We start from the raw sequence: 27,076 nt of genomic DNA on the forward strand, positions 1-27,076 counted from the left end.
ACATTTCAGACTTGCAAAACGTCTACTCCTAGCAGTTCAGGCTAAATTCATTCTAAATGTGTTCTGCTGATTTAGACATTTGGAGAGAGAGGAGGGACAGGTTTTGCTGTCCTTACTGAATTCATGCCACGCTCCAGATAAGAAGCTGTGTTCCTCTCCCAAGCGGACAAGGTGTCCCTTCCTGGTTTTGCCTCTTGGCTCAAATGCACTGCTAATCATGGAAAAAGCCTTAACCCAAGCTCTAAGGACCCACTCCTTGAAGCACCACTTCACTTGGCATTTCCCCTTGGATTCTTCGAAATCCCTATCCTTTAAGGCAAGTCGTCCAGCTCAGCAGTCTCTGAGCCCCATTCACACAGTGGGACTGCAGCTCTCAGACCTCCCACCCCTCCACTGAGCTCTGCTAAGGAAAGGAAGGTGACCTACCAAGTGACTTTGCACAGTCTCATTAGCTGTTATTTATGTTCTTCTAGAAGATAAAAGAAATTGGCCCTTGTCTCTTTTTCTGGTGAGGAGGCTAATTCCTCCAGCTTAGAAAGAGTGCCCAAGAGAATTTTTTGCCAGGCTAGAAGTGAGTCAGGTGGCTTAGATGCTGCCTTAGATAATCAGCAGAGGTCCTGGCTGAGCCCATGGTTGGAGGGGCCCTCAAGAGAGTCACACGCTTCTCTGGATGAGCTGTGGCTCTGGGAATCTGGCAGTGCTGAGGTTGCCACAGGTCAGCTCAGGGAGAGAAGAAAGCATCCTTGTGTCTGGTGGGATTCATCATCAGCCCTTATGACGCTGCCATTTCCAGTGGAATCTGCCTATGTAACGTGCTCAGGGGCCCAGCCTTACTGATCCTAATGAGAAGGTGAGGCCAGATGCTCTCTAGGGTGCCTGCCAGCTCCAATGTTCTGATGTACACGAAACACTCAGTGAGTGCGTAGTGTTGATCAGGGTTAATGAGTAATTTTCTTAAGAGCCTGAGAATGTCACACATTTAAGTTTTAGCTTTTGAAATGACTCATTTAAATGACATAGGAACAAGACCTTTATTCACTAAAGCACTTAAGGTACAAGAGCAAGTAAAGGGAAATGGAATTATTTTAAAGGGCTGTTCTGCCAGGCCTCTGCATCAGGAGGGCCAAGCGTGCAGTGAAGAGACGCTGTGTAGGGCAGGACAGACAGGAACATTGCCTGGAGGGCTTCATCTTGCTCAGGTTAGTTTCCAGTAAGGGGAAATGTCCTGAGGTTGCACAGGTAAGAACGTGACCTGCGAGGTGCTCTGCCATCTTGGATTGTTACACCATAGCTTGACATCTGAGGCAGGTCCATAACCACTGATGGTGAGCCTGGAGTCTGACCTGGGGCCAACAAATGCCTCTAATGTGTCAGTTCTTTGGTTTCTGTTCCCTGGGGCATTGGGCTTAAGGGTCCAGTCAACTAACAGGCTCCCAGTTGGAGAGACGCACCTCCTGACTCCGGGGCACTGAGAGATGTCAGCTCCCTCCTGCATTTAGGGGACATTCCGCTGGGTGCCAGCTCCAAAGGCCGACTGTGTGCCCATCAGGCATTCCTCACCTGGGGGGTGCTGTCCTGGAGCATGAGCTGTGTGCCTCCTCTGTGCCCTGGCGCTCAGTTTCAGACAGTTCCAGGCCCAGACCTGGGCTCTGCTGAGTCTAGAAGGGAAAGTGTGACTGCTGTCCTAGGCACAGCCAGACCATCAGCGGGCTGCAGGGAAGGCACTGAGCTCCACCCTGTACTGGAGTCCTCTCTCCAACCAGTACCACTTGAGTAACGTTCTCTCTCTCAGCCTCAGCTTCCCCTTCTGTAAAATGTAAATTCTATTCTATGAATATTAATGCCTGCTCCTTCCCAGATGCTGACTTAGGTATCGAGGCTACAGAGGGATCAATGGGGACAAGACAAACAGGGCCCCGCTCTCATGGAAACAAACCTCACACAGTCTTCTTTGACAACATATATACCATCGTTCCAAGAGATGATGTAAAATGCTCAGCTTTGTGACCCCAGCGGGTGTTTACACCAGGAGCTCTAATGAGGTTGTTTTCATTTCTTCCTCCATAGGTGGTAGAAAATCTTTTCAAACATGCCCTTGCCCACCTCGGTCTTTCTGCCTATAAGGCTCTTCCTTGCTCCCTCTGCCAACTGACTCCTGCTCGTCCAGTCCTCAGGTCACTGGTCACCTCCTCAGGGTAGCACCTTCCTGCCCAGTTCATGCTCAGGCTGCCAGCTGTATGTTCCGTGGCAACTGGCACTCTACTTGAGGCGCCCACCACTCGGGTGATTCTCCTGTTTACCATCTGTGTTCCCGACTGGACTGCCAACCTGGTGTGGACAGCTTGCACATCTACCTAAAGTCTTGGCACCTGGCGTTGAGATCTCCCTAAACCTCTGGCCGGCTGACTAGCTGACACGTGAAGGGAATGTTCCCCTCTGAATGAGGAAAGTATACTGGACTAGCAAAGGTGAACCTGGACCTTTGGTAACACAGGGGCCCTTTCTTTCTTCTTTTTCTCTCTCCTACTGTGAAGAGGAGGAACAACCAGAAGACGGCTAAAAAAACAGGCCATGCCCTGGGCAGACCCACACATCCCTGGAAGCAATCAGGTAGCCGAGTCACAGAGCAAAGGATGGCACGCTGGGTCCTCTGTTATTAACAAGCATTTGTCCATCACCACTCCAGGGTTACTGCTGACAACAGGGCAGTAGGAGTTTTCTTTGACAACATATACCACAGTCACATACCCTTTTCTATTTTTCTAGCCTTTTCTGCTCTCCCACAGCCAGGCAGTGAGACTTAACAAGAAGAGGGGTTATCATTTGTAAATGTAGATGGAGGAAGCTTGGAGAAATGAAATCCAATGCCACATGACAAGATATGCAAGATGCCCCCAGCCTCACTACTTTGAGAAAGAGACCTCAGTAAGCAGTCATTTATATATGACTCATTGGAAATGTTAATGAGCTTGCCCTTTTGTGCCCTCTGGGGTTTCACAAAGCAGCAATGCGACCTGACCCCAGTGGTTTTCTTTTGGCCAGAATCCAGACCCTCTGGGCAGTGCTGGACTTCCCACACGAATTCCTGCAGGCCCACCGCATGGAACCATATGGCAGTCCCCTGTGCCAGGCCTTTCCAAACTTCTGTGCTTTGCCCACGCTGTTCTCTCAATCAGAAGTCTCTTCCTTAGTACAAACATGGAAGATTACCTATCTATCATTTATCCATTAATCAACTACTGTCAACTCTCCATTCATTCTTCAAGACTAAAATGAAATATAATTTTGTCTCTTAACATTGTCTCAAGTTAGGTGCTCTTCTTCCTAACCCTGAGAACAATGCAGTGGGCTTATTTATAGATTTCCTCCTTACTGTATTGATGATGAAAACCAAATCTTGTCCATCTTTTTATCCCCTTCAACTAGTATAGTATCTGGCACATTGTAGATGCAGAATGAATGGAAGACAGAAATCCAGGTATTGGCAAACTGTGTCCCCGGGCCAGCGGGTCAACCAGAATGCCTAAGGGAAAGTGTATGTGCCATAAACTATGAGGGGGTATGAGTTTTGTGGACAGACTGTTAAAACAACAAAAAGTCATTGAAGGCTTGTGGACAAGGAAACTGCATGAGGAAGTAGATTTGGCACATTGAGTGTGTAATAGGTAGGAGGTTTAAAAAAAAAAAAAGAAAATCTTATGCCCATTCTACAGATGAGAAAACTGAGGCCAGAGGAAGTTAAATGTTTTACCAAAACTCATACAGCTAGTAAGCAAAGAAATCTTGTTTAGAATTCAGATCTGATTTTAGAGTTTGAGTTCATAGGACTTACCCAAAAAAATCAACCAAATCTATAAATATCACCTTGCACGTGGGTCCCTGAGGTCCTCAGTGAATGTTCTTCCAGCTGTGTTAGGTTTCACTCCCAGAATGTCACTAAGCCTACTTCAATTTCCTCTTCAATAAAACAGTGAGCTAGGTGACTGTAAGGCCAGTTCTAGCTCTGAGTTGCTCTGATGCTCTGCAAAATACAAATGGACAATATTTGTATTCTACAACCCAATACAAATACAAATTTCCCAACCTGAAAATCGGCTCAGTCAAAACCTGTGTACTTGTGGACTGGCCCTGAAAATTTTTTCATGGGTTGCAATCATAACTCCAAATACAGCAAAGACTCTAAAATATAATCATAGAGGTCTAATCAGTCTTCCCGTTTAATTGGGAATTTAACATACGCCCAGGCACAGAAGTGTAACTGCTGGACTCACAGAAAGTGTCTGTTCATCTGCGTAGTCAGACTTAAGTCACAGCAAAGTTCCCACTCGCTCTCCATGGCCTCAGGGCCTTTACTCTCCCTGGGATTGTGTGTCACAATGAAATGAAGTTGAACGTCCACCTACCCAAACCTGTAGCATCCCACCCCATCACACACACACGGTTCTCTGACTTCAGGCTGAGTGTGCGGGTCGAGTGAGTCAAAAATGTCTGTGTGGTTCAGAACGAACTCTGAAATGGGAAGTTCCCTCCCAGGTCACTGAGCTACATCCTGTTGTTGTTTTCATCGAACCTATGCAGTAACTCCTTTGATTTGGCTTTCATTTGGGACAATGTGTCCAATGCCATTTTTCTGAAACATTCAGAACAAGATAAAATCTCATTCTGGTCAGCTACATAGAGTGGACTTTTGAGCATAAAGAAACATCTGTCCTCCATCTGCAGGGCCTAAAAAACAGCATTTTCAATAGAGGACATTGTAGGAAACAAGGCTTTTAAAGGGCAAGAAATCCATTTCTGACTCAAATCTCCATAAATATGTCCAACAGAATATTTCTATGTTACATACTGTTTTCAAGGAGAACTTCAAAGGCTGCTAGAGAAAAGGGCTTAATAAGAACATAATTTTTAGATTCAGCCAGATCTGGTCCAAATACTTGTTCTGTTGTACTGTGTGATCTTGGAAACTGACTTAACCCTGATAATTTTAGGTTTTCTGGGGGGTTAAAATAGAATCATAGTGCCTACCCCAGGAAATAATGTTTTTACTGTATCTACTGGCACACAGTAGAGCACTAAATAAACATCAGGTGTTGTCCCCGCTTTGTCATTGCAGTTGTTAATGCTAGGGAAGAGCGGCCGGATTCCTGACACAGCTGAACAAACACAGGATTGGGAATTAGAAGACCTGTATTTGCACACCAACAGCACCACTCACTAGTTGAATGACCCTGGGGAAATCACCGAATCCTTCTCAACTAGGCTTCTTCATCTGTAAAACAGGGAAAATAAAAATAGCTAACTCACTGATAACAGCCTTGAGGTGCAAATGAGGTGATATATGGGTATTTACTTAGCCAGCCGAGAAACTGTGGGCAGTGCATTATTTTGCTAGTGTGGACTGAGTGCACGTCTCCCTCCAAAATGCCCGTGCTGAAACCCTGACCCCCAGCGTGACGGCAATAGGAGGCGGGGCCTTGGAAGGTAATGAGGTTAGGTGAGGTCATGAGGATGGAACCCCATGAAGGGATTAGCACCCTTGCAAGAAGAGGAAGAGTCTAGCTGGGATTCCCCTTCTCTCTCTGTCCGTGATGGCAAGAAGCTGGCCGTGTACAAGCTGGGGAGAGGGCCCTCACCAAGAACGGAATCACCCAACACCTTGATCTTGGGCTTCCAGCCTCCAGGGCTGTAAGAAATAAATGTCTACTCTTTAAGCTGCCCAGTCTGTGGTATTTTGTTATAGTGGCCTGAACTGACTGAGGCAATACCACCACAAAATTGGAGAACGTATCCAGTTTTTTAATTCCAGAATTTTTATTTACAAAAATCTTAGTTACATACTCACATCATTATAACTGATTTCCACTCAGCCACAGAAGTCAGCATTCTGGGGATGGGCAAAGGCAGCACAGGGGCAGGGGACAGGAATGTCTGCTGTCCCCTGGTCTTGGACCTGACCTCTGTGAACATGTAAAATATGTCCTGGTCAAGAGTCCACATGTCTGAAGAGGTGCTGAGACAGAGAAAGGTTGTCGACTATGGTCTCTGCCTGTGGGATGTTGTTTTTGAGGTTATAATTGTTGTAATTGTTAGTTGTGCAGCTTTAATCTCCCACCCCTTCCTATAGCATTTAAAATAACTGGCAATTCAGGCACTCTCCACCCTCCTGGGCCCCTGATCCCCTTGGTCCTTCTCCTAGGGTGGAAATCATCCAGCTTGGGACTTTGACATCAGCCAGACCTAAGTTGCAATCCTGCCTCCTCAACTTTGTAGCTCTGATACACTGGGCATGTCACATATCCTCTCTACACCTTGGTTTTCTCATCTGTGAAATGGAGAATAATAACCATCTCCCAGAGTGGTTATTATTATATAAGAGCCATCTCTTAGAGTCATATCTGACACCCAGTAAGTACTCATCAGCTTCACCTTCCTTCTCTACCCCCTTCCGGCTCCTCACACCTGAGTACTGACACCCCTCTGGGACCTCTGGTGAGACAATCACCAACAGAGTCAACAGCTAGTGTAAGCCTGTAGCAAGTGTCCCTGGAAAAACAGTAATCAGCACTCCTAAACGAAAACTCTTGCTCCATGTGTTTAGAAATGCTTAGGGCTTTGGAGTATCTCAGTAAAAACACTAGACCCCTATTGAGTCTATTTTCTGACTGAGCATTGTGTGTGTGTGCGTAAGCTTGGGTATTCAGAGGATCTCTGGTAGATGCATAAACACTGGTAACTCTATATCCCCTTTTCTCTGCATTTGTTTTTTCTTTTAATTTTGCATCAAGTGCATGTTTTACCTATTCAAAAATTACTTTAAAAATATCAGTGGTTTGAAATAAATTCTTGATTTAGATACTCTAGAAAGAATCCTCCAATGCTTTGTAGATTGGCATAGCCTCCAAAACTTCCTAATATATGAATAAGAGAAACTGTGGCTCTTCAACTGAGAACCACTGTCTATTAAATAGCCTACTAATAACCAGAAGAAGAGATTCTAATCCTATGGCCTCCTTGCCATGGAATATTTGTAACCTCTTTCCTCAAGATTTGTGAAGTAACTCTGTGTGATCAATAACAGTAGTAATGTTTACTGAGAGTTTACTGTGTGTCAAACACTGTTCTATGTCCATTTTACACATACCTTAATTTTCACAACTATCTTTTGAGGTGAATCATTATTTCTATTTTACAGAAAAGTGAGCCTAGGAGAGTTCTCAGGAGCAAGCGACAGAGCTCATTCAAACCTGTTATAGGTTTATTATAAGGGGCATAGGTGTGTTATAAGGATTAAATAAATTAACATATTTAAACTTCTTAGAACAGTATTACTTGTAGTAATCCATTAAGAGCTAACATAAACATTCTGGAATCAGGGAGGAATTTGTAAGTTAGCAAATTGACTGACTCAGCAAAAGTATGTAAAGTCATTTGAATAAACTGAAAAGTAAGTTAAGGTCCCATTTATTCTGTGACTAAGAGCTCTCCATTTTTCAAAACAGTTTTCCTTTGTTTTTATTTCCTGTGTCATTTCCTAAGAACACCAATGCCAAGTTATTTGTGCCCCACCTCTCCATCATTTTTATGCTTTTTCATCACAGAGATTTTTAACACAAAATCAGAGAAAGGTAACATTTTCAAATGTTGCTATTAGGATGATCCCCCCAACACACACAAGCTGAAGTTTTGTTATTGGCTCTTTCCTTCCTGGTTTTTTTTGGGCTGTGTTTCTACCTGTGGGAGATGAGAACAGGTGAAGCAGGAGACTTGCAGGGCAGTCTGCCATTCTGAGTGGTTAGTGCAGAAAAGACAGTTTGAGCTCCTCTGCTTCCAGCGCAGGCAGGAAGAGCAACTACCCGACTGCTTGCAAAAGACCAAGTAATAACTGAGCCTGACTGACAGAATACACACCACAGTCCCACAGTCAAATGTCAGGCTCACAAAAAATTAAAAGGAAGAGAGGAAAACACCTTATTGCCACCAGACCTATACTGTCCAATATGATAGCCACTAGTCACATACATCTGTTAAGTTTTTGAAATGGGATAGTTTGAATTGAGATGTTCTATAGATGTAAAATACAAGCTGGATTTCAAAGAATTAGCTAAAAACAGTGAAAGAGCTTGAAATTTTATATTAATTACATGGTGAAAGAATAACACTTTGGCTATATTAAGTAATTTAATTAAAATTAATTTTATTGTTTTAGTTTTTTAAATGTGGATTTTAGAAAGAAAATTACCTCCGTGGCTTGCATTAGGCCTATGTATTGGCAGCACTATCTATTGGTAACACTGCTCTAGATTAAAGGCTTAACTTTACCTTGACCTGACCCTTTTAAGTCTCCAGTACCTTAGAAACATTAATATATATAAAGGGACCAAACTCAAATGTAGAAATAAGTACATTTATTATATACCTAGTAAGAGCACAAAGATTAATAATATAGAAAGTGAACTAAGTTTCACTGAACCCTACTGTGCACCAGGCCCTGGGCAGCCTTGCAAGCCAGCTATAATTTCCACCACACAACTTAACTCCAGCTTCACAGCCTCCACTCTCTGGAGCTCAGAAAGATTCTTCAAACTGGTATGAGCATGAGTGCTCTCTTCCCAGGGTCTTCTCTACATTCTTCATCATAAATACCTTCTTTGCCATTCTAGACCCTGTGTGTGTCTTAGTCCATTTTGGGTTGCTATAACAGAATACCATAGACTTGGGTGGCTTATTAGTTTCTTACAATTCTGGAGGCTGGGAAGTGCTAGATTGTGGCACCAGTATGGCTAGGTTCTGGTGAAGGCCCTCTTTTGGGTTGCAGGCTGCTGACTTCTTGCTGTATGCTCACATGGTGGAAGGGGCAGGGAGATCAGGTATCTTTTATAAGGGCACTAATCCCATTTGTGAGGGCACCACACTCATGACCTAATCACCTCCCAAAGGCCCCACTTCCTGATACCATCACACTGGCATTAGAATTTCATGACATATGAATTTTGTGAGGACACAAACCTTCCGACCATGGCACTGTGTAACTTTCCCAGAAGGACCCAGTAAATGGGCAGGTGGATAAGTGCTTCCTACATTGTATGGTCCAATCACAAGAACTTTGTTTACCTTTACATTTAGAAACCTTTGACATTCTATTAGATAATTAACTACAAAGAGAAAACAACAACAATAATAATAATACTGTCCATGCAGGGAAAGCATGGAAACTGAGTAATTGACTTCTTAATCTCAGCTTCTCACCACATAGCAGAGATTACTCTTATTTTTCTTGAAGACAAAAGCAGTTCTTTTAGATTTATTTCATTTGATAAATCTTGTTTGATAAGTAGCATGTTTTCATTTTATCCATTCAGATTTCTAACTGGTATCTCAAACTTTACATGTTCAAAACTGAATTCCAGATGTGCCCTCCATTCCCCACCCTCCATTCCCCATCTCAGAAAACGGACACCCCATTCTTCCTGGTAACCAGTCTAACAGCCTTAGAGGAATGCCCTCTTTCTTTCATACCCCACATCTAATCTGTCAGCCCTGGCAGCTCAACTCTCAAAATAATGTGTTAGCTCTTAGCTACAACTCAACTGCTCCTCACCACCCAAGACCAGTCCCCAGACCAAACCATCAGGCCTCCCTTTGATTACTGTGTCTGTCCCACTTTGTGCCCCTCAGTCCACTCAGCACAGCAGCCAGAACAACCCCCCCCACAGCCTAGCTCATATCGCCTCTGCTCAAAACCCTCCACTATGACAGCGACCACAGGCAAATTCTCTTTGGTGGCCCCAAAGCCCCACGCTCATGGACTCCGGCCACCCTGGACTTCCTGCTATTCCTCAAAAGCAGCAGGTAGCCTGCAACTTCAGGGCCTCCACCCAAAATGTCTTCCTCCCCCTACACGGTGCTCTCGCCTCTTGCAGGCCTCTCCTCCACCACCTCCTCTAAGGTGAGGACTTCCTTGGCCACTGTGTTTTAAATTTGTAATTGTCCTATAGTGGTATGCTCTGCCCAGTACTCCCTTCCCCTGCTTTCCTTTCCTTCAAAACCCTAATTGTCAGCTAACATGATGCCTTTGACTCATTTGTTTTATTTTTTATCCCCCCATGTAGAATCTAAACTCCTCAAGGTGGGATCCTATTTTGTTCTCTGCTATCTTCCCAGTTCTTCGAACAGTGCTTGCCACAAAATAGATGTTCAATAAATATTTGTTAAATGATTGAAAGAAATTTTCAAATGGGGACACTGAGGCCGAGAGAAGTTCAGTTTTTGCCCACAGGACTAGTTAATGCCAGGGGCAGGATCAGAACTCAGCCAGCGCTCATTTCACTCTCTCAGTCTGGTTTAGGAGGCAAGAGGGCCGCCACCCTGCCAGGAGAGCTGGCTGGCAGGGCTGGGCCGTGGGAGAAGCACACATCAAGGTTCAAATATAAATCCTGCTACAAGTACTGAGCTGAAACATAAACAACTCTTTTGGCAGCATTGTTGACAGTCTGAGATTAAGAAAAATAATTTGAAGGCATATGCTGAAGCTTTCCAGTTTTAAGACTGGCTGTAACTATTTTTCTTTCAGCTGTAGCTTTCTGGGATAATGAATGTACCATATGTCTGTACCTCCAGGTTCCCATACAAATTAGGAAACTAAAAATGCCAGATGACTGAAGCAGATTTCTGCTTGTTTCCATGGGAAATCAACTGCTGTGAAACCTTAGGAAATGGCAGGGAGAGTGTGTTCAGCTCAGGGAGCTCTCTGGAGAGTGGTACGCTCTGCCCAGGCTCCAGTCTACAGGCTGTCAAAACGTTGACAGGTGAGACACTGTCCTAGGCTGGCCACCTACTGGTGGCTAAGTCAGAGTGTGAAGGTCAGCACAACTTGTCCTGCTCCTCTGAGCATCCAGTACCAGGGGAGGCTGGCCACTGTCCTTCAAGCCCTCCAGCATCAAGTCTCTGACCAACTGTGCTAGGAACAGCACCTCACTGCTGACAGAGAGACACTTAGTAATGCAGGGACCCCAGCCTCATCCTCAGTGAGGCTTCAGCACATTCTGAGTCCTCCAGCAAGTTTTCTGGGGGACAGAGAGGTCTACCACCAAGGATTTTTCTGGAAGAGTCACCGCTTGCTACTTACAACTAGATGGAGTTAATTCAGGGGAGTCAGGCAGGTGGAGGGGAGGCATTCTGTAGACACAGCCAAGTATGCCCTGGCTGGCTGCGTCAAGAATGTCTCTGGAAGGCAGTGATGGTTTCTTGCTCCTGCCTGCCCCGAATTAGCACCAATTTGCCTAAAAGAGAGAATGCTGAGAGAAAAGCCTGCAAAAAATATTTCAATACTGTCTTGCCAGTGGCTGCCTCTGACTTACATAGGGAAAACTGATTCAGACTCTAGACTAATTTGAGAGGGAAAAGAAAACCTTTCTCTGCTTTCCTAACTGAGAGTGTGACTTGGGCATGCCAGGGTAAAGCCCAAAGCTGGAAGCACAGGGTGAATGTGGAGTTTAAATTTGGATTCAGACAGCCCTGGATCTAATGCTCATCCTCTAACCTACCAGTGATGAAACCTCAGGGAACCCGGAGCCATTGTTTGTGGGTCTGTACAGAGGCCATGCTGATACCTCTTCCTCCTCGGGGAGGTCATAAGGCTGAAATAAGCTAATTTAAGTACAAGCGCTCCACTGAGTCCTGCACAGAGCCTTGGGGCTTCTTTTATCTTTCTCCCTGTTGCTAGGTTTTACTGCCAAAATTGGAAGCACACAGCTTGGTGCGGAAGGAACAGACGCTGCCCTTCCTCCTGCCATAGCCGCGAGCACTTGTAGCTTGATTCTCCTCAGAATTGCTACCGAGGGTGTAGATGGTGCAGAGGATTCCAAATCTTCACACAGAACATACCCATTTACTCGTAACTCTCTAGCCAGGCTTTCCCATCTTGCCTAGGTGGAATGTTTCTCAGAGAAACTAAGTGGAGAGGGACACTTCATTGTCTTCTGCCCAAATAAATCATTGGTAGGACCCTGTGGAATTAAGACCATAAATCACAATGCATTCCAGATGCTTTGTCCCAGGCTAGTCAAAACATTTTGACTCCTCTTGTCTTCAAATGATTTACAGGCATGATTCCTTAGCATGAGGACATCCTAACAGACTCTATGTAAGCCAGATGAGAGGAAGCAGTATTACCATTTTGTGGTCCTGGGGAGGCTTTTAGTAAATCAATCTTTCCATTATAGCTGTGATATACATTATGCTCTGGTGACCTGATCTATTTCTGTAAGTTCCAATAATAGCTACTTAATACTGTCTCTATTCTGAACTCAAGAAAGTGCTACACTTATGATTACAGTTTTCTTTTAAGGATGTAACTCAAAAAGAGCCAAATGAAGAGATGCTTAGGGCAAAGTCTAGTGGAAAGCAGAGCTCCTGTGCCCACTCCCCATGGAGTGAGGGCTGGTCACCTTCCAGGTACATCTATGTGTTCGCCAGCGGGGAAGCTTCACTGAGCCCTGGTGTCAGAATTTTTGTTGGGGGGGGTCTCATTACATAGACATGATTGATCTCAGTCTCCAGGACCCCGGTCCCGCCTTCCAGGGCAGGCTGGCCTAAAGTTCCAGGCCTCTAATCATGTCGGTTGGTCTTTCTGATGTCCAGGCCCCATCCTGAAGCTATATAGAGGCCCACGGGAGTCATCTCACTACCTTAACAAAGACACTTCTGTCACTCAGGAAATTCCATGGGTTTTAGGAGCTCCTGACCAAGAACCAAGGACAAAGACCAAATAAATTCTTTATATATTTATATTCATTAGTTCACTGTGATCCCATCATTATTTACAGACCATCAGGGCTTTGAGTCTAAGCTTTTCCCTTTGGGCAATGGGGAGTCACTTAAAGAAAGCAGAAATGATCATTTATTGAGCAGCTGCTATGTATTCTATTCTATCCTACTGTTCACTAAGCAGCCAGCCATTCATAATATACATGCTGAGAGCAGTACATTTGGAAGGTAACCTAGGCAACTGCATGGAGGGTAGTCTGGACGCAGCTAAGACATGAAAAGACTGGGAAGGAGGCAGCGACCCCCGCATAGCCATGAAGTGGTGAGAGCTAACCTGGGGGAGCAGAAGTAGAAATGGAAATGGGGGAAAAGGGGACGATTTGAGAGGGATTTTGAAGGAAGATTTCAACTTATCATTTAAGCTTTATCTCCATCACAAACTACTACACTATGAGTAGAGAAGTTAAAACTACCTTTCTAAAGAAATCCAAGTCATATTGATAAAGTGGCTCTTTTGTGATTAACTTGTGTTCTAAACAGTAAAAATTTAATAGAAAGATCTTAGTATTTTACCTCTTGAACAAACTTTGGGGCCCTGGCCCTGATCTTTAGTGCCATATTTCCATTGGTTCTTCAGATAAAACGTTGACTCCTCTTGTCTTCAAATGCTGACCTGTTTCTGTTTTTAAATGAAAATGATCAGTTTTTACTTTTCAAATAGCCTTTTGAGTTTTGTTCACTTTTGAGTACAAGGCCTTCTTCCCCTTGAAGATCACAAATTCATGAAGGGGCTGGAAGATATAGGCATATACTCTTGTATAAATCCTGTATGAAAAAGAACCTGTAATGCTGATGTTTAAAACTGGCTGTTTCTTGCTAAATGCAGATTTCAGTAAACAATAAAATTTTTCTAATTTTTCAGTGTATGCTCTTTTTTTCCATAATAGAGACACTGAACTAGGACACTGAATCACTGAATTTTTTTTCAATATCACAAGTTTGAAAGTTCTGGGGGGAGAGAAATGATTATTTTAGTGTATCATGGGTGATACATTAAATTGAAATAGACAAGAAATAGTAAATATATATATATATACATATATATATATAGTTCATTCATGCAATAAGCACTTATTACATTTACTTTTTAAAATTATTATTACATATCAAGCTATAAGACGTTGACTTTTAAGAAAATTGGCAACCAGTAACTCTTCATGTTTGTCACACACACAAAAATTGAAGAGCCTTCCTTTGACATCATATCAAAATAATTAAGTCAAGAAATAATTTTTGAGCCTCAAGTGTATATGCAACAAGAAAAAAATGTAAAGTGTCAAAAAAGAGAAGACACCATTAGTTGTTGAATATTAACCAAGAGTTACACGTATTCCATGTTTGCAATGTGGCAGGCACAGTTTGAAGACACATGTATCAAATCACCTAGTCCTCACAAGCACACTTTAAAGTGGGCACTATAATCCCTATTATCTATGGAGAAACTGAGGCTCAGAGAGGTTAAGCAACTTATACAAGTTCTCACAGCTATGGAAGATTAAAAGATGACTAGTTATCAGAAGAGTTTTTAGGAAAGAAAGTGTTAGAAAATTTCGTGGAGATAGGCTTTGAAAAGGACATTTAAAGACATTGAATTTGGAGGAGAGTGGGGAGGTGAGAAAAAGGAAGTGAGAAATTAAGAGGCAAAGAAGTCAAATTCAAGGAGGTGGTAGAGAGCTGTAAAGCCACCGGAGGCATGTACAAATGTGATTAGAAGGTCCCCTCAGAGTAAACAACTATAACATTTAGGAAGACAATTTTGCCAAGAAACGTTGGGTACACAGGAAATTCAGTCATATAAACTATTCTTAAAAGATGCAATGCAGGTTAAAATCCAGATACATCCAAATCCTTTTAGTTAAGGAATTACAAGACTTCCATGCAATTACTTGAGGTCTCCCAAAGATTCGGAGATTAATTCATACTTGCTTTTCTTAAACTTCTAGATTTGAGAGGCACAAAAGTAGAAAGCTCCACTCAACTCTTGGTTAGGCAAGGTCTTGACAAGAAAAGACAGATACCCACCAATCTCCACAGAAGTTGTTTGGCAAAGACCATGCTGAGTCCCTCACTTTCTTGTGAAATGCTGCAGAAGGGTATCTCGCTCTTGGCATCTGTCCGTTTGTCTTCAGTGGTCGGCACACAGAACAGATCTGAGGCTGCAGAGAGTTTCACATGAAACCTTGAAACCTTCCAGTCTCTAGTTTTCAGAAATCATTTTGGCATTTCAGAGGCTGGGCAGCTTCTGAATGTTATGCATTAAATGATTCCCTCATCATTCTAAGAGTCATCCAAGATTTTTAAAAATCCTTTCCCCTTAAAGCACTCAGAAGTACCCCCTCTCCCTTCCCTCACTCCACACTTCCTGGGAGACTGGATGGGATAGGCTGCCAGTCTGATTGGAGGAAAAGCATTGTGACATGACTGTTAGTCTAGATAGGATCACAATGCACCATTTGGGGACTGTGGCAATTGTGGGTGATCATTACTCCTGATCATGAAAAATTAAAGCTTGCCCAAGTAGAGAACTGGTAACGTTAAAAATGGTTTTGCTTTTTCTTCCTCCTCTGGATACAGACTTAAAGACAAACACTCAACATCTACTGTGTCTTTGTTTTAGATTATTAGAAAAATTTTGAAGGGCATCTTATGTTAGGGGTTTGAGCTACATCAAAACCTTATGTGGAAGATTTCAAGGTGTCTTAAATGGAGTGTCTCCCTCCAAAAAGTTGGTCTACACAATATCTCCCTCCTCTCCACATGTGCTGATGATGGACACAATTCACCTTTAATGGTCCTGAGATATATTCTGTATTAAGAAATGAAGAACAAAATATTATATCTAGGAAGATGATAATCTAGAGATAATACTCCAAAAAAGTAACAACATTGATGCTTATTTCTCTGAAGTATTCAGGAAAAATTCACATTTTACTTAGTCTACAAATAGTCTGATGTTACAAGGCAGGAAGGGAGTTGTAAGAATGTACGCTTCAGAGTCAAGCTGTCTGGATTCCATCCACGGCCGTACCACTTATTAGCAGCATTACCTTGGACAAGTGACATGACCTATTTTTGCCTCAGCCTCCCACCTGTGGAATGAGGACAGTGATAGGACCTGTTTTGTAGTGTTGCTACATGGATAGAATGAAATAACACATGTAAAATGCTTTAAATTGTGCCTGGCACAAAATACTCAACAAAGCTTAATTTGCTCATCCATCTGTGGCATTCAAACCACTGTTATCAAGTTATCAGATTACTTCTTAAAATTTCCAGACCAAATTATTCCCAAACCAAGTATTGTGTTATTATGAAGTCCCTGAAAACCTTTCAGTCAGAAAGTGTTTGTTTCAGAGCAATGGATGAGAAGCATTGTTACAGAAAAAATAATTTTGAGTTCTGGTTTGGCCAATGAAATCAACAGTTTATATGAAATGACATCAAATCAGATGTAAATAGACTGTTGTCTGGGGCATTTTACAAGCTGAAGAATATTGGGGGCATTCAAGAAATCTGGATGTTTTCAGTTTCCTAAATAAGGCCACAGTTGTTTTCATGTTGTGGTACAATGATTCGAGCTCTGGTCACATGAAGCAATTTATCTTATTTGAACTCTCGTCTCTTCCTTTCTTACAGGCCATCAGTACAGTTAATTCAGAAATATCCCCCTGCCCTGCCAACACACATATCCATTCTTTACTAGAAAATGATACTTCTGTTCCATTGAGGATTTTAAAATTCCTTCTAAAAAACCAGAGAGAATATAAAATATTTTCTAATCATTTTAATGAAATGTTAGCAGACTGAACAGAATTCCTGTTGCCTTTCTTTGATTTTCTATAATCAGAATGTATCACTTGTAATAGCCCTCTACCAAATGTTCCTCAAGAACAAGGATGGACAGCTATAAATGTTACAACAGGCTTAGAGAAGCAGTCATAGAAGAGAACAGTCACAAGGACAGACAGGGATGATTCAGGGAAGCAAAACACCTAAGGGTAGAAAGTGATTCTATCAATGTGCAATTCATAGGGGGGAAACTGGTTACTCTCAAGAACTGTGAAAGGTTGGAGATTTTATTCCTTGCAAGCTAAAATCTAGCCTGACACAATTTCTTGGATGCTAGTAGAAGACATGAAATTCCTGGACCAGTGATGAAGAAAGTTTCAATACTCACAGCAGTAGTAGTAGCCAGAGTATGAGCATTTTTGTGTCAGTTCCTGGGGCCTCCCCACAGTAATAGCAGGTTGTATTATGGAGAGGAAACCATGAGCTTAGGGAACATGCATCTTTTAGAGTAAGCATAAGCATGCCTGCCCTTTGCTCGGAGAGAAACATTATCTTCCTTACACCGAACAGTAGGTATGCTTACCGTCTGCTCCAACAGGCTTGAGATATTATCTCTATCTTCAAAGCCTGTATAGAAATATCCTTGAAAATTCAGTCTGGCAGAAAGGGCAGCCAGCACCTTGCTCACAAAATGTGCAGAAATACTAGAGACCCATGGAGAAGTGTCTCCCAATAGTCAATAATAAACTACTTTTTGCTATACCTTTAAGTGCTTGAAGACATGTCTGTTTTATACCAGTTTCAACTACTTCTAAAAGGTTATCAAAGAACTCAGATGTTAATAAAAACATGTAAAGGCAAGGAAGTAGCCTTCATTTTAAAGGAATAAGGCTATATTATCAGTGAGAATGGGTGCTCATTGTGCTTTAAAGATGACCAACACTCTATTATGGCTGATGTTTATCAGGAAAATAGCTACAGAAAACCTCTACCAAGAGACCTTACCTTGGTAGGCATTCATTAAATGAGTTAATAGGGCCTATAATTCTCTTCTCTTTCCAAAGAAAAAAAAACTTTAGGAAGGTTCTGTAGTCTTTCACACTGAAGTAACAATTCAAATATTCTATTCTGAGAGGTTTTATATTTCTTGGAATGTTGATATAGATGTGAGAAAGGAAAGAATTCCATGGTCAAATGAAGTTACAGAAAGGCTGGGTTCAGCAGAGGTAAATGGATATTTTTAATACAGGACTTCTCAGATTCCTAAGCATATTCATATGCATTGTCAGTCTCCAAGAGGGATGTAGCATGCTCCACATGAAGGTGACCATACCCCCTATTTCTTAGGATATTCAGAGGATAGAGTTCTACAGAAAGCTGCTTGGGAATGCCTCAGTAGAAATGACTATCTCACTGGCAATGGGTGGTGGAAGACTAAGGTACTTGTCTGACTGGTCTGCCCTGCTCCAGACTGGCTTCCCAGAGATAGCAGTGATGGATGCCTTCCTGCTTCCTTGATTAAATGTTGGTGATTATATCCAGTACTGACTGAAATCTAGGGAGGAGAAATATGTATGTTTTTTTTTAAGATTGATGTAAAAAGTTTTAGCACTGAACAAGACCTGAGAAATCACCTATTCCAACAGATTCATTTCAGAAAATGAGACTCAGGGATCCGAAAGTATTGAGAGACTTGTCCCAAGTCACAGAGTTAGTCAATGATAGAGCCATGCCTGGAATCTAGGTCTCATTAATCCCAGTTTATGATCTTTTTATTAATAGCAATAAAAGTGACCACTAATGATTATTATCACTGATACTGAGAAAGAAAACCAGGCTTTCTTGTATTTTTCCCAGAAAGGGAAACAACATGAGCCAATTTGGGAAATTAATAAGTGAACTCCAAAAAGGCTCAAGAAAATGCATCTTGTGTCAGTATGGGTGGAAACTTTGACAGCATCAGGGCATGGTTATAGCGTTTTCTAAGCATACAAAGCACCTTCGGTGATAATTATCCAAGGAGAGTCCTGTTTACGTAACAAGAGCATCTTCAGTTTCACTCCCCTGATAAGGTTTCTTGAGCCATCAATCTTCATTCCTAAAAGAGCAGCTTCTTAGTCAAAGGAAAGAAGCAATTCCTTACTCTTGAAATTAGGTGCTATGTCAGGGTTGATGTCACTCGTATTGGAAGCAAGTCCATGTTAAACTCTGTGACCTGATGTTCTGTGGTACATGCTAAATGCATAATATAAGGTGCTAAGGTAAAAGTAAACATTTTGAATCCTGGGAAATATGAGTCACCTTCCTTAGGTCTATCTTAAGTTTTTTTAAATAAATACAAAAGTTCAAACCCCTTAAGGGTGTATCATTATTTTCAGAATAATTCACTTCATGACTACAGCTAGTCATTTGTAGATTTAACTAATGAGTTATTACATATGAAGTCCTTAGATCAGTGGCTGTACATGCATAGTACATAGCAGCAAGCAAATATTATTTGGTAATGGAATTACAGCAGTGATATTTAGGTACAAAAAATAAGTCACTGCTGAGAATGTCAAACTCACTTTTCACTTCATACATATGCAATGTGTGAAAGTTATTTAGTTATCTTTGACCCACAGGAACAACAATTACAAGGATGAGGTTCTCTGCCTGGTATATTTCATGTTGCCTAAACTCAGAACCACAAACACTTTATGATCTTTAGTTAAGAGGTTTGTTTTCAATCATAAGATGCTTTTCAATTAAAGAGTAAGCTGTAAAATCACCTCATGCAGGCACATTTAGGATGTAAATATGCTATTGGGAAAAGCACAAATGAATGAGATTTTAACAACTACTGAGAAAGTACATCATTAACCTTATTGAATACACTTTGATGGATTCTGTTTAAAAATTAATATTCCTTTTCCATATGCTTGAACAGTGGTTAAGCATGAGAACTTTGAAATTAGACTTGCCTGGGTCCAAATCCCAGTTCTTCTACTCATATGACCTTTGACTAGTTACTTGTTTATAACATGCCTCAGTTTTCTCCTCTGTCAATAGGAGAAAACAAGACTGCCTGGACAGCTAGAGTCAATAAATGAGACAGCACATATAAAGCTAGTACTTTGCACATAATATATACCTAGTAAGTGCTTATTCATTTTTTCCAGAGAATATCTCCCAAATCAATGGGACCAACCACTTTTATCTTCTATTTGTTTGGGGTGGGAAAGGTGGAGGGAAGTTAAAATACACAAGGCTGGCTTTAGAAGAATTTGAACCAAAGTTTTGTAGTATTCTTTTTTTAGTCCTCAGCACCACCACTCTCTCATCTGGCACAAATTCAACTACCATTTTAGGGTCAAGACCACATTTGACCACATTACCTCTTGGGCAACTTCCTGCTCACAGGCATTTTCTAGGGTAGGTTTTATTCTCCTGGTCTTAACATTTTTAATGTCATAGAGTCAAGGATTTCAAAACTTGCTAAAGGTGAGTTTTATCTTGCAGCTTTTAATTCAGAAAGTGCTAATGGGTCCAACAGTTTAACAGCTAAAACTGAAAAGAACAATGTTTTCTGTTAGCTCAAGACCTTCCCACAAAAGCTCAGAAATGATCTGGTAGCAGATGTGTACAGCGTGGGTACAGAATGCTGGTGGTTTGGGTTTAGAATTCAGATTTTACTTTCACTATTACAAGGCAGGATCAACTGACATCAAGTGCAAACAAAAAAGCATGGCAGGCTGGTCTTCAAGGACAAACCCAGCACTGAAAAATCATGCTTTAAGCAGATAGATACACAGAAAACATAATTTTAGTATAAACTCTTTATGAGCTAAAGGGTTCAGGTTCTAGAGGTGAAGTTTAATACAAATTATACTGAAAGTCAGAACTGATACAAGAAATGGGAACATTTTAAAATTCATTGTTTCAACATGTAATACCAGACTCTATGCTAGGTGTTGACATAGGGGTGAAAATGCTGTAGTGAAGCAAAATGTGGAGATAAATGGCAGCACACCATGACAAGGGCTGCAGGGGCACAAAGGAGGGAGAATCACAGTTGCCTGGAGCCTGCAGAAGCATCACAGAGAAGGAGACTTTTGAAATATGCCTTCAAGGAGTGATACAGCCCAGCCTGCATTTTCTTGTAGCTAACAACAAAATGATACAATATAGTTATCACTTTCATATAATCCACTAGAAGAGTAGCAGATATTCTAAGCCTCACTGGAATCTTAACAAGGTATTGGTATTTCAACAGACTGCTGGGGAAACTGGGATTTAAAGGTTAAGAAGCTCAGGGTCACACAGTGAGTAGTGGACCCAGGATTTGAGCCCAGATCTGTATCCTTCCAAATCCTTTGCCATGGCCCGGCACCACCCAGAAAGATCTGCTTCTGCTCCCTGCTGCCAACCAGTACATGGTTAACTTGTAACTAAGTGGAGTCTAAGTGTGGGAACTCACCAGGAGAGGCCATCTAGGATGTCAAACATTGGTCTAAAGAATTGGATATGATGTGAAGGTCAAGATGGTGACTGTGTACACAGTTCACCTCGCCCCAGTTTCCTCTCTGTTCCCTGAACTCCAACCACATTTAGTTTGAAATGGTTCATTCTGATTCATGTGCATGCCAGATTCCCTTTGCCATGATCTGTGAACAGCTTGAAGTCAGGAAATAAGCTGTGTACTTTGAGACCCTCGGGGTCCAGCATTTATAGACACTGGCTGATTGATTACAGATTCACCTGGGCATTCACGCGAGATTGACAAATGTGGATGTTGATTTGAATTAGGTTGACTGAAGTCAGTTTACAAGCTCTAAAATAAGAAAATGTTATCTAAGCAGTATACCATAGTGGTTTTCAGATATGCCCCTCAGACTTGAGTGTGCACGTGAATCATCTGACTTCATTCAGAACTGTCCAGCTCACCCTATGAGAAAACAGGCACAAAGCAGACTGAAGTATTGCAATTAGGCAACTGGAGGTGGGAGGGAAGAAGCACCTTGTGGAGTGCATATCCTGTTTCCAAAACCTGCTGGGGTTCCTGCCCTTTGCTTTCAGGGCAATGAAGAATAGTATCTACATAACAGCTACCACTTACTGAGTACTTGTAACACGCTAGGTGCTGTTCCTGCTGAAGCTCTAGAGTACTGCATTTGTAATGCTGATGATGGGCACAGAAATGAAAAGTAGCAGTAACTCCCTTACATTTACACAGGAAGAGTAGGGATTTATTCCTGGTTTAAAGTCCAAAGTCTAGGGTTGAATGGTTCCTTGACAGTGGGTAACGAGGGAGCATTAAGGGATGCCTAAACTTGGGGCCAGGGTGCCAATGGTACAAGGATAGAGGTGTACTTGGAAAGCACTTGCAAAATAAGGCCTTCCATAGGTGTTTAGTGTCCTCAGTACTTGCCTCATTCAGCGTATAAATCCAGGTAAGGTGCTTAAGAGCTGGAGCTACAGTACTTGGGAGCTTGAATGGTACTTTAATTTTTAAGCAAATTGCTCAAGTCAGTCTCTGCCTTTTCCCCAGGAACTTTTCCACCTGCTGTCTCTGAGGAAGGCCCCACCCTAGATCTTTGTGTTGACCTAGGTTAAAGCTGGTGTTAGAGTCATCTCCCAAACCCTGAGAGGGTTTAATGTTGTCTTCCCAGAGGGATACCCAAAAACAGTACTACAATTGGAAAAATTCTCCTGGCAAGCAAAGGATAGGCAGTTAAAAACCTAAGAAAACAACTTATGGAACAACTTCCTTTTCATTTTTGGCTTGGAAATAGTGTAAAAGTAGGTGCCTGCTCTACTAAGTCTTGCTTTGAGAGAACAAACCAATTAATGAAAGATGATTGGTTATCTATTAATTGACCTTATTCATATACATCATCTCTTCCTGACTGCCAGGACAGAGCAAGTTTAATTTTTGGTGCTCATAGAATAAGGCATCCCGTAAGACTTTACTTAGTAATCTTGTCTGTACATTTTTTTCACTAGGCAGGTTTTGCATATAGATAACTGTCAGCTTTCAAGAAAGCAGAGCTCGCTTTTTTCTTCCGGAAATTGGGTAGGGGTATGTGGAGAAGAAAAGCATGACTCAGATTAACAAATACGGGAGAAACCCGTCCCCATACTCGTTAAACAACAGGTGGTTTTGATGTGCCTTATCAACTCCTTTATGCTCAGCACGAAATTGTAGGCGGAGCGTTCAATTTGAACGTCCGTGGAACCTGTGGCGGGTTAATGAGGGAGCAGGGCAGGAATATGGGGATTCCTGCCGGAGAGGAGACTCGGGAGCCTCACGGTTCAGGGAAACTGGTGTTTGCCTTCCTACTTCGCGGTCTCTCAATGCGTCCCACCAACCCCTCCCACCCTCCAGGTTTTATGGGGTCTCTCAGTTCTTACGGGCTAAGGGAGTCACAGCGGAAGGATTATCTCTGTCCTGAGCCGAGTGCTCCAGCGGAGTTCCCAGAAGGGCTATTTATAGTGGAAGCTGCTCCCCTCTAACTTACCCCGGGGAGGAGCTGCGGCAGTGGAGCGGACGCTGAGCGCGGGGAAGCCTCGGGTTTCGGGGCGCGGGTTGGGATGGGGGGGTCTTCGACGCCGCCGATTCCCCAGGCGGAGCCGCCAGGTGGGCGTTTCAGAGGCCGGAGCGGCCCCTCCGGCAAGCAGAGGATGAGTTTTCCCCGCGTCCCGTGAAAGTCCCCAGCGGTGGGCGGCAGCCCTGGTCGGCCAGTGCCGGGCGTGGGGTGGTCTCGGCAGGGAAGGAAGTTCCCGGGCACGGCGGCCTGCGTCACAGCGGGGCTGGGGCCGCCGAGTGGGCTGGCGGGCGGCGGCGGCGGCCCCGAGTCCGGGCGCTGGGGGGCGCTGGCTGCCGCTGGCCCAGCTGAGCGCGGGGCGGCGCTGGAGGCGGCTCGGTGCGCGGCCGGGGAGGCGGAGGGGAGGGCTGCGGGGCTGGGGCGTTAGCTGCGTCCCGGCTCGGAGCCCGCGAAGAGGTCTAGAAGGAAGGCGCCGCCGTGGCCGCGGCAGCAGTGTTCCGGGCGCCACAAGCCATGAGCAGCGGCCCCGCTGTCGCTAGCCGCCGCTGAGCCCGACCGGGAGACAGCCCCCTGCGCCCCAGCACCTCCCCAGCTGGCACCCGCGCGCCCGGAGGTAAGGGCGGGACCGCGGAGGGATGGGGAGGGACGGCTCGCCGAGCACCGCGGGGCTCGATCCGCTAGGTGCGCGGGAGCCGGACGCGCCCCGCCTCGCCCGCGTCCCTTCCTCCCCCGGCGCTCGGCAGGCGGGATGTGGTGGTCTGCCCAGTGTGTGGTCCCGGGAGCCCTCCGGGGCTCGGGCTCAGGGACCCGCCACCCCTGCCCCACCCATCCCACGCCAGCCCCAGCGCCCGGCGAGGGACCCCAGCCTGGCGCCAAGCACCGCGCGATCGCCGCAGGTTCTGCGGACTTAGGGGTGGGGAGTGGGAGGTGGGACGCGGGGACGGGATGGGGAGTGGGAGGTGGGGGGGCGGGGGCGGGGTGGAGGGTGGAGGACGTGGTGAAAACGCGGCCACAGCTGGGGGCAATCGTCTTTCTATCCAACCTTCAAAATCCCGGAGACCCCAGGAGGGCCTGACCCTTCTAGCCTGCTCTCCCCTTGCTCCCCCCGAGCCCCCGAAGTTAGCACTTTGGGGGAAAGGGAGAGGAACGTGAAGGTCTTCGATGGGACCGAGAGCGCGGTATCTGACCCCTTGCAGGACCAGAGACGAGAGAGGGTTTAGCCGCCCGGGCGGGCCCCAGAAGCCAGGTGTCTTAGGCCGGCGGTTGAGACCAACACCTCTGCCTTCAACCCAAACCCAGACTCACAGGTCTTTCTGTTTGCAGCTGGATCCCAGCATAGAGGTGGTTAGGGATGTTAGCAACTCCGGAACCCTAGGATGGGCGCTGCAGACGCTGATTCCTTTCTTTTCTCCCTCAACCGATTCTGCCCTCCCCCACCCCATGCCTGCGGTCTACAGCAGATTACAGTTACTTAAGCATTTCACGCAGTATAACCACAGACACCTAGCTCACATCCCGGGACAGATATTTCAGTGTTAGGGCCAAACTTCACGTGGTTTCAGATTCTTTTTAGCATTGTGAACTCCCAGCAAACCAGTTAGTAAAAAACACTTTGAAGTTCCCATCCTCCTTAAATAATAAGAACTGATCAGTCTTTGTGGGACTGCCAGCACTGGGCAGAGGGAGTCTTGAGTGACCCTATTTGATGCAGCCTTAGCGGGGGTGGGTTGGGGGAATAGATAATGGAAATGGCAGCCCTATTTTAGTCACATTCTTCTTACAAGCATATAAGAAATGGATCCTGAACCAACGGTCTTATTTGTGGACAGGTATGTGGTGGTTTCCTAAAGCATACATGAGGCTTCTTCATGGACAAGTCATTAAAATGCCGGCTAAATGGGAGAGGGGCAAAAGTGGTGGTAAGCCTCTGGCTTGGCCCTACACTGAAACTCTCCAGAGCCAATCAGCTGCATACTTTTGTAAATTCTGTTTAATTTTTAAGGATTTGTATAAACCCCAAATGTAAGCTGAACTTCCCCAAATTTGCTCAGATTCATAAACCATGTGTTGAAAGTGTGGATTTAGATAACAGATTAAGATTGTATTCAGCTCTAATGTATACCTGCAATTCCTCTGACTAGCTTAAATAGGGAAGATCAAGGGTATAACCCTGATTTACTTTACTTTGGAGTGATTAACTTAAAAATTGTTTGTTTGTTTATTTGCTTCTAAGGGGTGATGGAGAGCAGCTTTGGAAGGATGGATATTTTTCATGGTTCACGTAATGGACTGACCACAGATAGGGCCAACAACCCAATAATGGTATCAGAAGTAGCAAGCATGTTTAACAATTTTTCTATCAATAAAATTTTCACAGCCTTTGTCAATGGTACTAATGTCTTATTTCTCAGGTTGCTTAAGTATTTTGTTTAATGAAATGTTTTTAGAAATAATGCTTTTAGTGAAAAAAATGTATTGGGAACTATAAGAAAAGTGAATAACTCTCTACACGAAGTTTATCTTTTAAAAGTAATACTAGGTTAGCAATATTTTTACTACTCTGAACAGTGGCTTCAGATACTCTGAAGGTATCCAATTTTTACCAAATTATTGTCAGGATTTTTTAAGAGTCTGTAGTGTTTTAAGTTATTGTCATCAATAACATTATAACAGAGCCCAAGTTTGAAAAGAAATAGTGTGGAAACATTTATTTTGTCAAGCATTGTGTTAATGATTTAATATAGCACATTGCTGTAATATAGTCAGGCTGCTCCAGGTACCTAACACACATTATTTCAGATTCTTACAACAAACATTTATGGTAGATGGTGCCTTCCACATTTTACAGAAGAAAGATGCTCAGAGTATGTGACTTGCCCAAGACTGTTCAGCTAATGTAATGCCTCAGTGAGGCCCAGCATTAATGAAGTAGTTTTCCATTATCCAAAGATGCTGCTTTTTTTCTTCCATAAGTTTACTGTTAACTACCAAAATGACTATATGAGAAAATGTAAATTGAAGAAATACATTCACCTGTCCAGAGTTTTTCATGTAACTGGCATATAGTGGAATTCACATTTGAAATCTGGGCCAACTGTTTCCCGAATCCATGTTCTTGCCATGGAACTCTATTAAATGACTGAGTTTAACCTACTGGGCATTTCGCTCCTGCTCATCAGTTATACTCATCCAGGTGACAATGATGGTCTCATAGGCTGCAGCACACGCCCAAGGTTTTCTACTCAAGCCCTCGAGTGCTAGCTATATCGCCAGCCCTGGATCACTGATGAAAACATTGCAGCCAATGAGGGTGACATTGTTGGGGAGGTATCCTTGAATTCACTTAATTTCTCTTAAAATATTAATCAGTCTAGATTGGCATTAGGAAAATAGCATGGCCTCAAGATAGAAAAAGCTGGTATCATATTCTGGCTCCACTGCACAGTAGGAGTGCAAACTAATTCAACAAATTCATTATTGAACTTCTCTGAGCCTCAGTTGCCTCATGTATAATGGAGTTAAAGCCTATCTAGTTGGGTTATTGTGCAGATTAAATGTAATAATCCATATACAGGACAGTTCCTGTCACCTAATAGGTGTTCAGTAAATGGTAGAGATGAACACCCCTGTATCCTAGCACTGATAGAAATTTCTGCTGTATTTCACTATATGTACATTTACATGCATGTAGTGATTAGTCATTGCTCTCAAGTGATTCACTCTTCAGACAGCTATTTAAGGGTCTAATCTAGCTTTTAGTATCTTTAACTTTGAATCACATCCTTTTTTTTGTAGTCCTGACTTATAAACATTTACTCCTGTAGTTTTTCCTTTGCTCCACTCTGCATATTTTTTAGAACTTTACTAGCCATATTGTAATGAGTTGGAATTTGTAATTTTTGGCAACATACTTCCTATTTTCTGCCTCTCCTGAT

The 27,076-nt window shown here is 43.4% G+C and overlaps 2 protein-coding genes across 3 annotated transcripts in view; one reads left to right on the plus strand and one right to left on the minus strand.

Moving 5' to 3' along the window:
- Positions 1-1,012: 1,012 nt before the first annotated feature.
- On the minus strand, positions 1,013-26,302 carry LOC108393698 (uncharacterized). Its single transcript, XM_073232858.1, has 6 exons — positions 26,296-26,302; positions 24,184-24,266; positions 23,115-23,676; positions 14,848-14,981; positions 3,865-4,021; positions 1,013-1,658 (listed from the first exon to the last, which is right to left on the minus strand). Exons 1-5 carry the CDS (start codon positions 26,300-26,302, stop codon positions 3,998-4,000), a joined length of 810 nt encoding a protein of 269 aa, XP_073088959.1. The 3' UTR covers positions 1,013-1,658; positions 3,865-3,997.
- Positions 23,616-27,076, plus strand: part of LRRC8C (leucine rich repeat containing 8 VRAC subunit C) — a 73,526-nt gene continuing 70,065 nt past the window's right edge. For both annotated transcript variants that reach the window (XM_073234258.1, XM_036998215.2), the window contains exon 1: positions 23,616-23,754. The gene's annotated coding sequence lies outside the window, so the exon portion shown is untranslated. The remainder of the gene's footprint in view (positions 23,755-27,076) is intronic.

Source organism: Manis javanica, chromosome 4 (assembly GCF_040802235.1).
Source record: "Manis javanica isolate MJ-LG chromosome 4, MJ_LKY, whole genome shotgun sequence".
NCBI lineage: Eukaryota > Metazoa > Chordata > Mammalia > Pholidota > Manidae > Manis > Manis javanica.